The sequence below is a fragment of the Acartia tonsa genome, chromosome 12 (assembly GCF_053477335.1).
Source record: "Acartia tonsa isolate MP-2025a chromosome 12, ASM5347733v1, whole genome shotgun sequence".
Classification (NCBI taxonomy): Eukaryota; Metazoa; Arthropoda; class Copepoda; order Calanoida; family Acartiidae; genus Acartia; species Acartia tonsa.
Window position 1 is genome coordinate 1,012,996 of NC_137271.1, and position 13,338 is coordinate 1,026,333.

At 31.9% G+C, this 13,338-nt stretch overlaps 1 protein-coding gene across 1 annotated transcript in view; it reads right to left on the bottom strand.

Moving 5' to 3' along the window:
• Positions 1-13,338, bottom strand: part of LOC145333915 (vascular endothelial growth factor receptor 1-like) — a 93,502-nt gene that overhangs the window by 24,968 nt on the left and 55,196 nt on the right. Inside the window, exons 7-14 of the mRNA XM_080179176.1 lie at positions 10,250-10,322; positions 9,820-9,910; positions 9,282-9,363; positions 4,967-5,057; positions 4,293-4,361; positions 3,696-3,769; positions 2,659-2,736; positions 93-205 (exon numbers count right to left, since the gene is read on the bottom strand). Coding sequence (XP_080035302.1) covers positions 93-205; positions 2,659-2,736; positions 3,696-3,769; positions 4,293-4,361; positions 4,967-5,057; positions 9,282-9,363; positions 9,820-9,910; positions 10,250-10,322 — 671 coding nt within the window. The remainder of the gene's footprint in view (positions 1-92; positions 206-2,658; positions 2,737-3,695; positions 3,770-4,292; positions 4,362-4,966; positions 5,058-9,281; positions 9,364-9,819; positions 9,911-10,249; positions 10,323-13,338) is intronic.

The window sequence follows — 13,338 nt, forward strand, 5'->3', positions numbered from 1 at the left end:
ACTAATACAAAGTAGATAGTTACCAATATGAGCTTCATGAAAATGATGTATTGTCATGATACTCCCATTTATATAGTGATATAATTACCTACCTTATACATAGATAGGTACCAATATGAGCTTCATGAAAATGATGTATTAGGAGATTGCTCCCACTTATTGTGATATAATCCAGGTCTCCAGGATGGAAATATGATCCACTTTCCTGAAAAACGTTTTGTGATTGCAATACATTCAACAAAAATTTTTCTATGTATTGTATCTATCTATTTAGCTATATATCTAGCTATATGCCTTAGGGTGGGTCGATTTTGGACATTTTTTTCTGAGGCCAAAGCGGGGATCTGCACTCAATTTATATAGATATAATACACCTCTGGATGATTTAAAATTTATCCTAAGTCTTAAAACCGCTGACGACCAGACATTCAATTGTGTAGCTATTTGTAAATGGGAGTCAAAAATTTATTGAATCAGAACTATGGCTTTATGGTGCTCCCTGGAAATGCCTTGAGGAGCTGAGTCAGGAACTTTTGTCCATTTCAAAAAATCTCGTTCCTAGCCTGAGAAAATCTAAAAAACCTCTACAAATTGGACAATTCTCAATAAACCTTAAATTTTTTTGGTTTTTTAGTGATTTCTAAGGCTAGGAACGAGATATTTTGAAACGGACTAAAGTTCCTGATTCAGCTCCTCAAGACCTTTCCAGGGAGCACCATGAAGCCATAGTTCTGATTCAAAAAATTTTTTGAATGTCGTCTTTGCATACTAATAAGTAATGAATTATATTTTTAAGTGGTCGTGTTCTAAAACTCAATTTTTTAAAATTCTTTTTCGGTCAGAAATGTTTTTAAGGTTAATTTTATCTGTTGCATATCCCCGCTTTGTCTAATTCCGATATGAACCCACCCTAATATGCCTTTCTTTCAATCTACTATTTAAATACATATCTATTTATATATACATCTATCTAGTAGTTATTTTAACAGATGATTCTGTAAACCTCTGAAAATGGTCCTACCTGGACTCTACAGAGTACTACAACAATATAACAATGAATAAAACAATTTAACCATGTATGTGTTATCATCATATCAGTTTACATATACATCTATCTATCCATCTTTCCACCAGTTTATCTATATAGTCATCTTTATACCTATTTATTTATCCATAAATCAATTTATTAAATTGATAAATAAATCTATCTTATAGCCTCAATTAACTTATTTCTTTTAAAATTTGTAGGTACCATGAAAAGTTACACTATGATGACCTGACCTTCCAAACAGAGCATAACCTATCTACCTACATATCTATCTATCTTAGTTCCTATCTATCCATCTACCTGTCTATCTATCTATTTTGACCTTCCAGACAGATCCTTATGATTCTTCTATCTATCTACCTTTCTATCTATCTATCTATTTATCTATCAATCTATCTAACCTGTGAAGCAGGCTCAGTTTGTTTCCACCGGGCAATGCTTGGATCTGGATCACCTGTCTGTCTGTCTATATGTCTATCTATCTATATATTTATTTATCTATCCTAACCTGTGAAGCAGGCTCAGCTAGTTTCCACCAGGCAATGCTTGGTTCTGGATCCCCTGTCTGTCTGTCTGTATGTCAATCTATCTATCTATCTAACCTGTGAAGCAGGCTCAGCTAGTTTCCACCAGGCAATGCTTGGTTCTGGATCACCTGTCTGTCTGTCTGTATATCTATCTACCTCCTAACCTGTGAATCAGGCTCAGCTAGTTTCCACCAGGCAATGCTTGGATCTGGATCTCCTGTCTGACTATCTATCTATCTATCTTTCTCCTAACCTGTGAAGCAGGCTCAGCTAGTTTCCACCAGGCAATGCTTGGATCTGGATCATCTGTCTGTCTGTCTGTATGTCTATCTATCTATCTATTTAACTTATGAAGCAGGCTCATTTAGTTTCCACTAAGCAAAGCTTGGATATTGATCACCTGTCTATCTGTCTGTATGTATGTCTATCTATCTATCTATATATCTATCTATTTATCTATCTATCTACCTACCTACCTATCTATCTATCTATCTATCTATCTATCTATCTATCTATCTATCTATCTATCTATCTATATCTATCTATCTATCTATCTATCTATCTATCTATCTATCTATCTATCTATCTATCTATCTATCTATCTATCTATCTATCTATCTATCTATCTATCTATCTATCTATCTATCTATCTATCTATCTATCTATCTATCTATCTATCTATCTATCTATCTATCTATCTATCTATCTATCTATCTATCTATCTATCTATCTATCTATCTATCTATCTATCTATCTATCTATCTATCTATCTATCTATCTATCTATCTATCTATCTATCTATCTATCTATCTATCTATCTATCTATCTATCTATCTATCTATCTATCTATCTATCTATCTATCTATCTATCTATCTATCTATCTATCTATCTATCTATCTATCTATCTATCTATCTATCTATCTATCTATCTATCTATCTATCTATCTATCTATCTATCTATCTATCTATCTATCTATCTATCTATCTATCTATCTATCTATCTATCTATCTATCTATCTATCTATCTATCTATCTATCTATCTATCTATCTATCTATCTATCCATATATCTATCTATCTAACCTGTGAAGCAGGCTCAGCTAATTTCCACCAGGCAATGCTTGGATCTGGATCCCCTGTTGCTTCACAACTCAATAATATCTACAAATAGATGTATGAAATTTTCATTGTAGTTCAAGAAAAAGGAGGAAGGGGACATCAAGCAGTTTATTGCATAAGTCTCCAACATTTTATGATAGAGTTTTCTTGTTCATTGATTTAACAACATTTTTTGATGGTTCATTAAGCTAAGTGACCAAATGTTTCAACCACCAATTGTAGTCTACAGAAAGGGTGATTTTGTACATCATCATTGGGGATTGAGTTTAATACCAATCAATATTAAGTTTATCAACAATATAAATATTGAAAAAAAAATAAAAATAATAGTTGATTGTGTTTGATAAATAATTTTTTATTTTATTCTTTGAATAAAACTATGAGATTGAGATATTATTCGATTTGTTTATTATCATTTATTGATTTTTACTTTTATTGTGTACAGTTTATATGAGAGAAAATATATAAACAGATAAAATAACTATTCGTTTATAAAAGTAACAGGATGTTTAACAGTTTGTGTGTGTGTCTATTTGTACTGAAGGGTCTAGATTCTAAATTGTACTAAGCTTTTAAAGGAATCACAATCCAAAGTTTGTAATCGATAGGACAATTCTAACATGCATAAATGAACAAAAAGAACATCTATATTTGATGGACGAAACGACCAGTTAGTGAGGTCCACATTAGCACCCTAAATTGACGCCCAACATTCCCCTCTGAATATATCTATATATTCAATATTGTATATCCATTCAGAGAGAGAGGGGACATTATTACACTAGTCCCCAAAGTTTTATAACAACGGTCTTTTATTGGTTGGCTTAATAACTTTGGGGACTTTAGTAAATTTTGATTGGTTGCTTTATTTAGTTGAATTTCCAAACGTTTCAACCACTAGTTTTACGCTACAGAAGGGGTACTTTTGTGTATCATCATTGGGGATTTATAATAATTCATTGGCCATTGTCTTATCCCTTTAGATCCCTGATATCCATTACCTGATTACTATAGTTGAAGTATACTGTTGAGTTATCCAGGTTCCAGGATTCTGTAGGACTCGGTAAAGCAATTTCTAAAACAAGGATGACAACATCCATAAGTAGCACAGCACAAATAAATCATGGAGCAAACAGACAAAGTCATTTCAGATGTTCAATCTCATAAGCATATGTCATGGGAATCTTAACTAAAAATTTCAGTTGACTATCTTTAAAACCAGCCGAAATAATCTCATTTCCCCCATAGCAATACATACTGACTGATGGATGGACAGACAAAGTGAATTAGAGAGTAGCTTCAATTACTAAAAAATATTGAAGAATCCATTAAATAAACCAGGATAATAACGTCCAAAAGCAGCTAATTATAAGTGAATACATAATAGGGCCTTGGGATAGAACCCTGTTTAAATTTTGTTTTGGGTCTTTGAAATCAGCTAATAACTACGGAAATATAAACACATACAAGTTCCTATAAAAGAACAAAAAGCAATTTGCTAGCAGATTAAAAGGATTTAATCCACTAGGGGCAGGTAGTTATCTGGATTATATATCTTATCTTATACATTTATTTCAATATAATAAATTAATCTTTACCTTTAACAGTAAGATTAATAGATCTGTCTATCAACTCATAAATTCCAGAATCATTAATACCCACCGAATCTGAAATAAATTGATATATTATTACTTGGATGTTGCTCCAGCTTTTCATATGCTTTAATAAAGTGAGATTCGCAGCTGGATAATATAATACAAAATCCCCCACTCCACCTCCTTTACACCATCCCCTTCCTTCCTACTTAATGAACGACTTTACCAATAAATAATGTCAATATTAGCAGCCTAAATTGGCGATATTTTCCCCTGTCAATATATCCACATGTTCTATATCCATTCTGAAATCAGAACATAATATTTTTCTTGTGCAAAGAAATACTTCAGGTTCTTGATAATTATTTAACCTTGAAAACAAAAAGATTATGATTAAGCAACGAATTTATCACATTGTATTATAGACAGCTTTCCGTGGATATAAAATGTACAATTGTAAGATTAAAACCAGTTTTAAATCATTAGAAAACTGGATATAATACGATGCTAGACATAATTTTTTTGCGTATGGATGACAACAGGTTCTAATCCACCATGTATTAATCGGTTTTAGAATGATTACAAGAAATGATTTTTCAGTATGGCCAAGATACCGTTATAATCCATCGGATCTAAATCAGTTTCGAAGCCATGCTGGTTAAATAAATTTTCCTTACTCATCCTCAGTTTAGAAAGGAAGGAATTCTTCTGTTGGGAAAAACTTTGTTTGAATCTCATTTCTGTCACATTTCCTTTTGTCCAAATTGCCTAAATACAAAAATATTCTATGTTTAATATTAAAATAGTTCTTCTTTACAGTGAAACTTCAATTAGGTTAAGGAAAGGCAGGGATTTAAAGGTAAAAGAAAATGGCCAATAAATTGACGTAAATCCCCAATGATGATGCACAAAATTTCCTCTTCTGTATATTAGAATCAGTGGTTAAAATATTTTGACAAACTACTTAATGAACCAACTAATCGAAATTAAATAAAAGTTCCCGAAGAAAATTAGAAAAACATCATTATAAACTTTGGAGACTAGTATAAACAGCTTAATGGCATTCCCTTCCTAAGGAAAGGTACATGACTATTTTGGGGAGGGTACCTCCACCCTCCCAAGATAAATCGCCACTGGAAAAAAAAATACAACATAAAATATTTTTTTTCTTCTTTTCCTTATAAAACGAAAATGAAAGTAAATTGTCGAATGTCACCAAAATTTAATCCTTATATAAAAGTAACAGGATCTTTGTGTCTGTCTGTCTGTAATAAAGGATACCCCTTACCGCTGAACCAATATGAGTCTCTATTACAGTGAAGTTTCTAATATATTCAGGGATTGTCTATAAGAGAAATCAAAATTATTTTATAGCGCTATTAGGCAGTGTAAGGGTAGAAACATCTGATCTTAACTTATTTTCAACTTAAATACTATAAAAGAAGTCATTTTATGTGATACTGCTACGAGTGTAAGCGCTAGTAATATAGTTAAGAATTGCAGCAAATAAATGTACACATTATATTACTAATGATTCATAAATTATCACTAATATCAATCTTTTGTTCAACATATGGAATTTGTATGTTTTAGATTTATATTGTGTTCAAACAATGTATTGTCATTCAAAGATAAGTATTACAATGTCCGTCCGCAAGTCTGTCAATCTGCATGATGGAATATTGATTTACATCATACCTGTACTTTAAGCATATGATATAATTATCTTAGAAATTTCAAGCATTATTTTTATAAACTAACTTTTAAAGTGGAGGGTTGACTATTCCCCCAGTTTTATTGTAATGTTCCAAAGTGACCTTCATACCAAGGAGGGAGGGGACATGGGGCTGTTTATTTCACTAGTCCCAAAAGTTTTAAAATAACCTTTTCAAATTCGTTAGTTCAACAACTTTGGGGCCTTATTTATTATTGATTGATTAGGTAATTAAGTTTACAGTCCAAATGTTTCAACCACTAATTGTTTTCTGCAGAATGGGTAATTTTTTGTATCATTATTGGGGAAGCACATAAATTTATCAGCCATTGTCTTATCCCTTTAGATCCCTGCCTTTATACCCTGATTTACAAGAACTCTACAACGACTTACCCTACCTTACATCCATTAATATATTCTTAAAAGAGGAACAAAGCCAGGGATCTTAAGGGATAAGACAATGATCAGTAAATTGATGTACATTGTACATTCATGATTAAAAAAATACCCCATTATTAAGATTATTGATTGAAAAGTTTGATGCCAACTATTCAAAATTTAATGCATGTACCCAAAGTTTAACATATCATAAAACTTTGGTTACCAGTCAAATTTACAGTCCTATTCTCTCCCTGGGTAAATACACTTGCTTTGCTTAGTTATCAATTATGATGATCAGTAAACATCACTTTCCATAAAGAGAAAAAAGAACTATATTTGTTTTATGATGATAATCTATATTATTGTCAAGTGTTTTAGATGTCTTATTCTCTTTTAAATACTAAGTATTTTCAATTTCTATTATTAGTAATCTGTTGGAGACTTATTAATCTACCTACAACAATTGGTACGTAAGTATCTTTTATATATATTTTATTTTGTATATTTGAATAGCATAGCTTTTCTGCATTTGAATCATATGTCTTTTCCCACATAATGTTTTAACGTATGTAAAAACTTGAAAATTGTATATTTTTCTATACAAAGAAAGCCTGCAGTAAGACTGCCACAAGTAGACCCAATACCGGTATAATATTAGTTTCCTTATTTTACATTTTTTCACAGAAGCAAATTTTTAATGAGAGATTGTAACTTTGAAAAGGGTGTTTATATTGTCAAAATGTAATCATTAACTGGTATTCAAACTTTGTGCGCACAATAAGCTAAGATTTCATTTTTAGATGCCTATAACTTTTTGTCTGAAAGCTTCAAATTTGTGACAGTTTTTCAGTGTAGAGTTGTGTAATTCCTGCAGGCTTACTTTAAAGACCTTTTATTAATATATAATCTAACCTGAAAAATAGTAATTCCATAGATAGTATATAATATTATTAATAATAATATAATATTATTAGCAATGACTCTCTATATTTGTTGTCTTAATTTGTCATACTACATGACGTTTCAGTTTACCAGTTATGGATGTTGTCAGAATTATTTTCTTTTTAGCACTTTATACTATTTTTTAATGTTATTTCAAAATTAATTTTCTTTAAATTTTAGTTTTATTCAAGATAGTTTTAGTTATATTTACTGTTAAAATCTTTAAACTATACTAAAAGATTATAATACCATTTATGCCTTAGGACATATCCAACAAATTCCAATGAGGAAAAAGGATAATGAACTCTTATTAAAAATGCTACACTTTTTCCTGCCTTTGGTAGCTTCTATGTATTTTCAGAAAAGAATAGCAGAAGGTAATAGAACACAAGAAGATAAAGGCTAATATTGGTTTTCATTTTATGTTTATTTCAGGAAAATGAAACTACCAATGGGTCTTCTCTTGTTGTTTGCTGCTGCAAATGGTTTTCCACCAACTTTTGGACAATCAACCACCTTCCAGCCTTATGTTGTAAGACAAGAATCTACTGGAGGAAACACCGATATGTCATGGCCATCATCAACCTTTGGACCCTCAACTACCTTCCAGCCATACGTAAGGAGAGCATCGACTGGAGGATACACCGATATGTCATGGCCATCATCCTTTGGATCTACAGATATGTCTTGGCCATCATCAACCTTTGGACCCTCAACAACCTATGGACCAGCTTTGAAAAGGAAGGTTGGAAGGTTTGGAAGGAAAGAAGCTGATAGGGTTGGAAGGTTTGGAAGGAAAGAAGCTGATAGGGTTGGAAGGTTTGGAAGGAAAGAAGCTGATAGGGTTGGAAGGTTTGGAAGGAAAGAAGCTGATAGGGTTGGAAGGTTTGGAATGCAGAGAGCTGAGAGTAGGTATTACCCCTTTGCTTCCTCAACTTTCGCACCTTCAACCACCTACCAACAATAAACATTAAATGCTTCAAAGTCTCAATTAAAATTGAAAACATATATCTTTTTGTAATTACACTCTTTGGTATAATTTTGTAATATAATGTTTACTTGTTAATGGATTTTGATTTTTTGATTTGTCAATAATAAATATTCTCTTTTGGTTTATGATTATTTAACTTAAAATAAGATATTAATTGTAGATTTTTGGTTTCCATGGAATAAAATCTTTTGCAAGATTTCAAATGAGTAGGATGATTTTAACATGCCTAAATTGATTTAAAAATGGATGCACATCTTTATCCTATCATATAAAGTAGTAAGGTTATTTTTTGTCTGTAGCTAAGATTTAGAAAACTAAGAAACCAACTGATTTCAGGGAAGCCTCACAAAAGACCCCGGGATGTTTTAGTACTCTTTTTTTAGATTTTAGTTTTGGGTTGGTTTTAGTCTTTTTATCTGCCTTTTTATCCCTTAATAGAGTTTCTAGATGTTAGGAGCGCAGCTATAGTATATAAATATATCGCCAATAATATGTAGCATATATAGAGTATCAGACAGAAGCATATATGGGAATACCAAGAGATCTCTAAGTATATAAGACATTGAATCATGTATTAATATAGATGATGATACACATAATTAACCTTTCTATAGATTAAAATTAGAAAGTCATAACGTTTGGGCACTTCTATTTTGGAACGAACAAAAGAAAATTCTATAAAAGAACCTAAAGGTTTAGATAGCATGGCTTTAAAAATGTTTGGGTACCAGTATAAATCATAGAAAATAATATACCTGGGTAGGGTTTAAATATCCATGGTCTCCAAGCACAAGTATAATATTCTCTATATAAATATACCTGGATATGGTTTAAATATCCATGATTTACAAGCATTAGTATAATATTTTCTATATGAATATACCTTACTAGGATTTAAATAGCCATGATCTCCTGTCACAAGAATAATTTTGGGTACCAGCAAAAATGATACATAATAATATACCTGGGTAGGATTTAAATATCCATGGTCTCCAAGCACAAGTATTATATTCTCTGTTTCATAAACAGACACTTCATTCCCGGCACTAGAAAACAAAAATAAAGTCAAATCTTAACAAAATTACAGGTATTTAAAGGGATAAGACCATGGCCGATAAATTGATGTATATCCCCAATGATGATACACAAAATTATCCGTTATATAGATTACAACAAGTGGCTGAAGGGTTTGGACACTTAACTTTATGAACTAACTAATAAAAATCCAATTAAGTCCCCAAGTTGTTGAGCCAATAAAGTAGGAAGTGTTATTATGAATTTTGGGACTAGTGTAATAAACAGCCCAATGTTCACGTTATTAATTGTGGCTACAAAAAGAGCATTTAAACTTTATTTATCTTTTTAATAATTCAACAGCAAGATAAAAAAAATATAAATCAAATTTTGTGGAAAATTTACTGTAAACAGCTATACATGATTGTTCAGTTTAGTTTAGAATCGATTCTAAGCCAACCGATATCAATCAGTAAAAATAAGTATACCTGAGCGGAATGAGGGTACAGTTATCATCCTCTATCTGCAAGCTTTGAGGCTGACAGTACGCCACCAGGTTAGGAATGGGTGGCCAATAATCTAAACATAATTAAGTTCTATATTAAGGGTCTGTCCTTGCTATGCAACTTAGGGAATGCACCATTTATTGAAAGATTTACCTAAGAGCATGTAAAGACATTTTAGGGATTGCTTATAGAGATGCTTCGCTTTGTTGTCCAAATAAGTTAAACATTAAAATGCTTGAAATGGACGTACTGACATTCTGGTAATGATTATAGGGTTGCAACGCTTTCTAAACCGTACCTAACTAATTCAGGAATAATCATGCCAAGTTTGAAATCGATTGGACAATTCTAACATACCTAATGTAACTTAAACGCTATCCGTTTCGGATGATGGACGTTTCTAAGATATTACCTAAAAGCATATATGTAACAGGTTGACTTCTACCCGTAACAGCTGAACCATTTATCAAATTTGAGGCCAAGCACTAAAATAAAATAAAAATTATCAATATTATAAATTAGTAATATTTTTTTTGTCTGAAGCTTAAGCTCCAACCGCTTCAGTTTTTGACTTTAGGTAAGCTTTGCATTGGCCCGTTGATGGTTTTTGGCTATTTTATCTACAAATTTCAGACTAGCAATGGTTTTAAGTTATTTTTTCTATCCTTTCCTACTCATTTGTCTAAAGATCCCCTAGATGCTAGTTAAGCAGACAATAAAGAAGACAACATCCCTAAGTTGTAAACGGACAAAAATTTTATTGGACTAACAGACAATTTTAGTTATAGAGCAGTTGTTCAGGGGTCCTAAATAAATAAAAGATAGAGATAGAATATGTGAATCATTTATGAACAAAATATAATCACAAAACCTATCCTATTTTAAAAAGCAGTAATTTTGATTTTTAATTTCGATAACTAGGGAACAGTTTAAGTTCTCAATTTTAGGGCATTGTATAGGTCCTGGGATGCTTTTAAGCTATTTTATTTTAAGATTTACGGCTTGATAAAAACCTTGGATTAATTGAAGCTTTTTTTTTAAAGATTGATGTCTAGAAGTGAATCTAGGCTATTTGTTTACCTTCTTACCCATTTGAATACAGTGCTACTAGTTGCCTGGGGCACCGTAAAAACGGGATACTTTTTTTTCCCATATATATATGACTTCCAGACAATTGTTGTACAATAAAAAGGTAGATCTATTGGAACGCAAGAAAAGCCTTATTTATAGAGTTGCTTTATTACTAAATAATGAAAAGTAGTTCCTTTCAGGGAGGAAATTGGACATTGGGCTGATTGTTTCACTAGTCCTCAAAGTTTTCGTTTTCTAACTCGTTTACTTAACAACTTTGGGGACTTTTATCGTATTTTGATGGTTGGTTCATTAAATTGAGTATTAAAAAGTTTCATCCACTAATTATAATCTACAGAATGGTTAATTTGTGTATCATCAATAGGGATGTACATAAATTTATCGGCCATTGTCTCATCCCTTTAGATACCTTAATTTTTATTTCCTTTCCCAAGCAATATTATTACTAGGATATAAATGTAAAATCATATTTATCCTTTTCATCCTAAAATGATATGGTAAGTAATATATGCAGAAGAAAATATTGCTTTTTGACCTCATATCAGCTTCAGGGATCTTGAGGGATAAGACAATGGACGATAAATTGATAATACGTCCCCAATAATGATAAACAAATTAACTATTCTGTAGAAGCATTATTATTATTTTGTTATTTTGACAACCAATCAATAAATAAAAAGCTACAAGCCAACGAATAAGAGAAAGTATTTATAAAACTTTGGTTATCAGTAAAATATAACGTCCATTGGCCTTTCCCTTCCCTCACTGTATAAGTTTATAACATACAAAAATTTTATATCTTTGAATCTGTAAAGTAAAATATTGAGAAATAAAAAAGATGAAATGAAACCTCTTTTTTCTTAAAGTAAAACTAATTTTTAATATTTTCTTACTAAATGAATTCTATGTAGCTGTTATTATGTATGTCTGTATGTCTGTTTGTTTGTATGGCTGTATGTCTGTCTGCCTGTCTGTCTGGCTGTATGTCGGTCTGTCTGTATGTATGTCTGTCTGTATGTATGTCTGTCTGTCTGTATGTATGTCTGTCTGTATGTATGTCTGTCTGTATGTATGTCTGTCTGTATGTATGTATGTCTGTCTGTATGTATGTCTGTCTGTATGTATGTCTGTCTGTATGTATGTCTGTCTGTATGTATGTATGTCTGTCTGTATGTATGTATGTCTGTATGTATGTATGTCTGTCTGTATGTATGTATGTCTGTATGTATGTATGTCTGTCTGTCTGTATGTATGTCTGTCTGTATGTATGTATGTATGTCTGTCTGTATGTATGTCTGTCTGTATGTATGTCTGTCTGTATGTATGTCTGTCTGTATGTATGTCTGTCTGTATGTATGTCTGTCTGTCTGTATGTATGTCTGTCTGTATGTATGTATGTCTGTATGTATGTATGTCTGTCTGTATGTATGTCTGTCTGTATGTATGTCTGTCTGTATGTATGTCTGTCTGTATGTATGTATGTCTGTCTGTATGTATGTATGTCTGTATGTATGTATGTCTGTATGTATGTATGTCTGTCTGTATGTATGTCTGTCTGTCTGTATGTATGTCTGTCTGTATGTATGTCTGTCTGTATGTATGTCTGTCTGTATGTATGTATGTCTGTCTGTATGTATGTCTGTCTGTATGTATGTCTGTCTGTATGTATGTCTGTCTGTATGTATGTATGTCTGTCTGTATGTATGTATGTCTGTATGTATGTATGTCTGTCTGTATGTATGTATGTCTGTATGTATGTATGTCTGTCTGTCTGTATGTATGTCTGTCTGTATGTATGTATGTATGTCTGTCTGTATGTATGTCTGTCTGTATGTATGTCTGTCTGTATGTATGTCTGTCTGTATGTATGTCTGTCTGTCTGTATGTATGTCTGTCTGTATGTATGTATGTCTGTATGTATGTATGTCTGTCTGTATGTATGTCTGTCTGTATGTATGTCTGTCTGTATGTATGTCTGTCTGTATGTATGTATGTCTGTCTGTATGTATGTATGTCTGTATGTATGTATGTCTGTATGTATGTATGTCTGTCTGTATGTATGTCTGTCTGTCTGTATGTATGTCTGTCTGTATGTATGTCTGTCTGTATGTATGTCTGTCTGTATGTATGTATGTCTGTCTGTATGTATGTCTGTCTGTATGTATGTCTGTCTGTATGTATGTCTGTCTGTATGTATGTATGTCTGTCTGTATGTATGTATGTCTGTATGTATGTATGTCTGTCTGTATGTATGTATCTCTGTATGTATGTATGTCTGTCTGTCTGTATGTATGTCTGTTTGTATGTATGTATGTATGTCTGTCTGTATGTATGTCTGTCTGTATGTATGTCTGTCTGTATGTATGTCTGTCTGTATGTATGTCTGTCTGTCTGTATGTATGTCTGTCT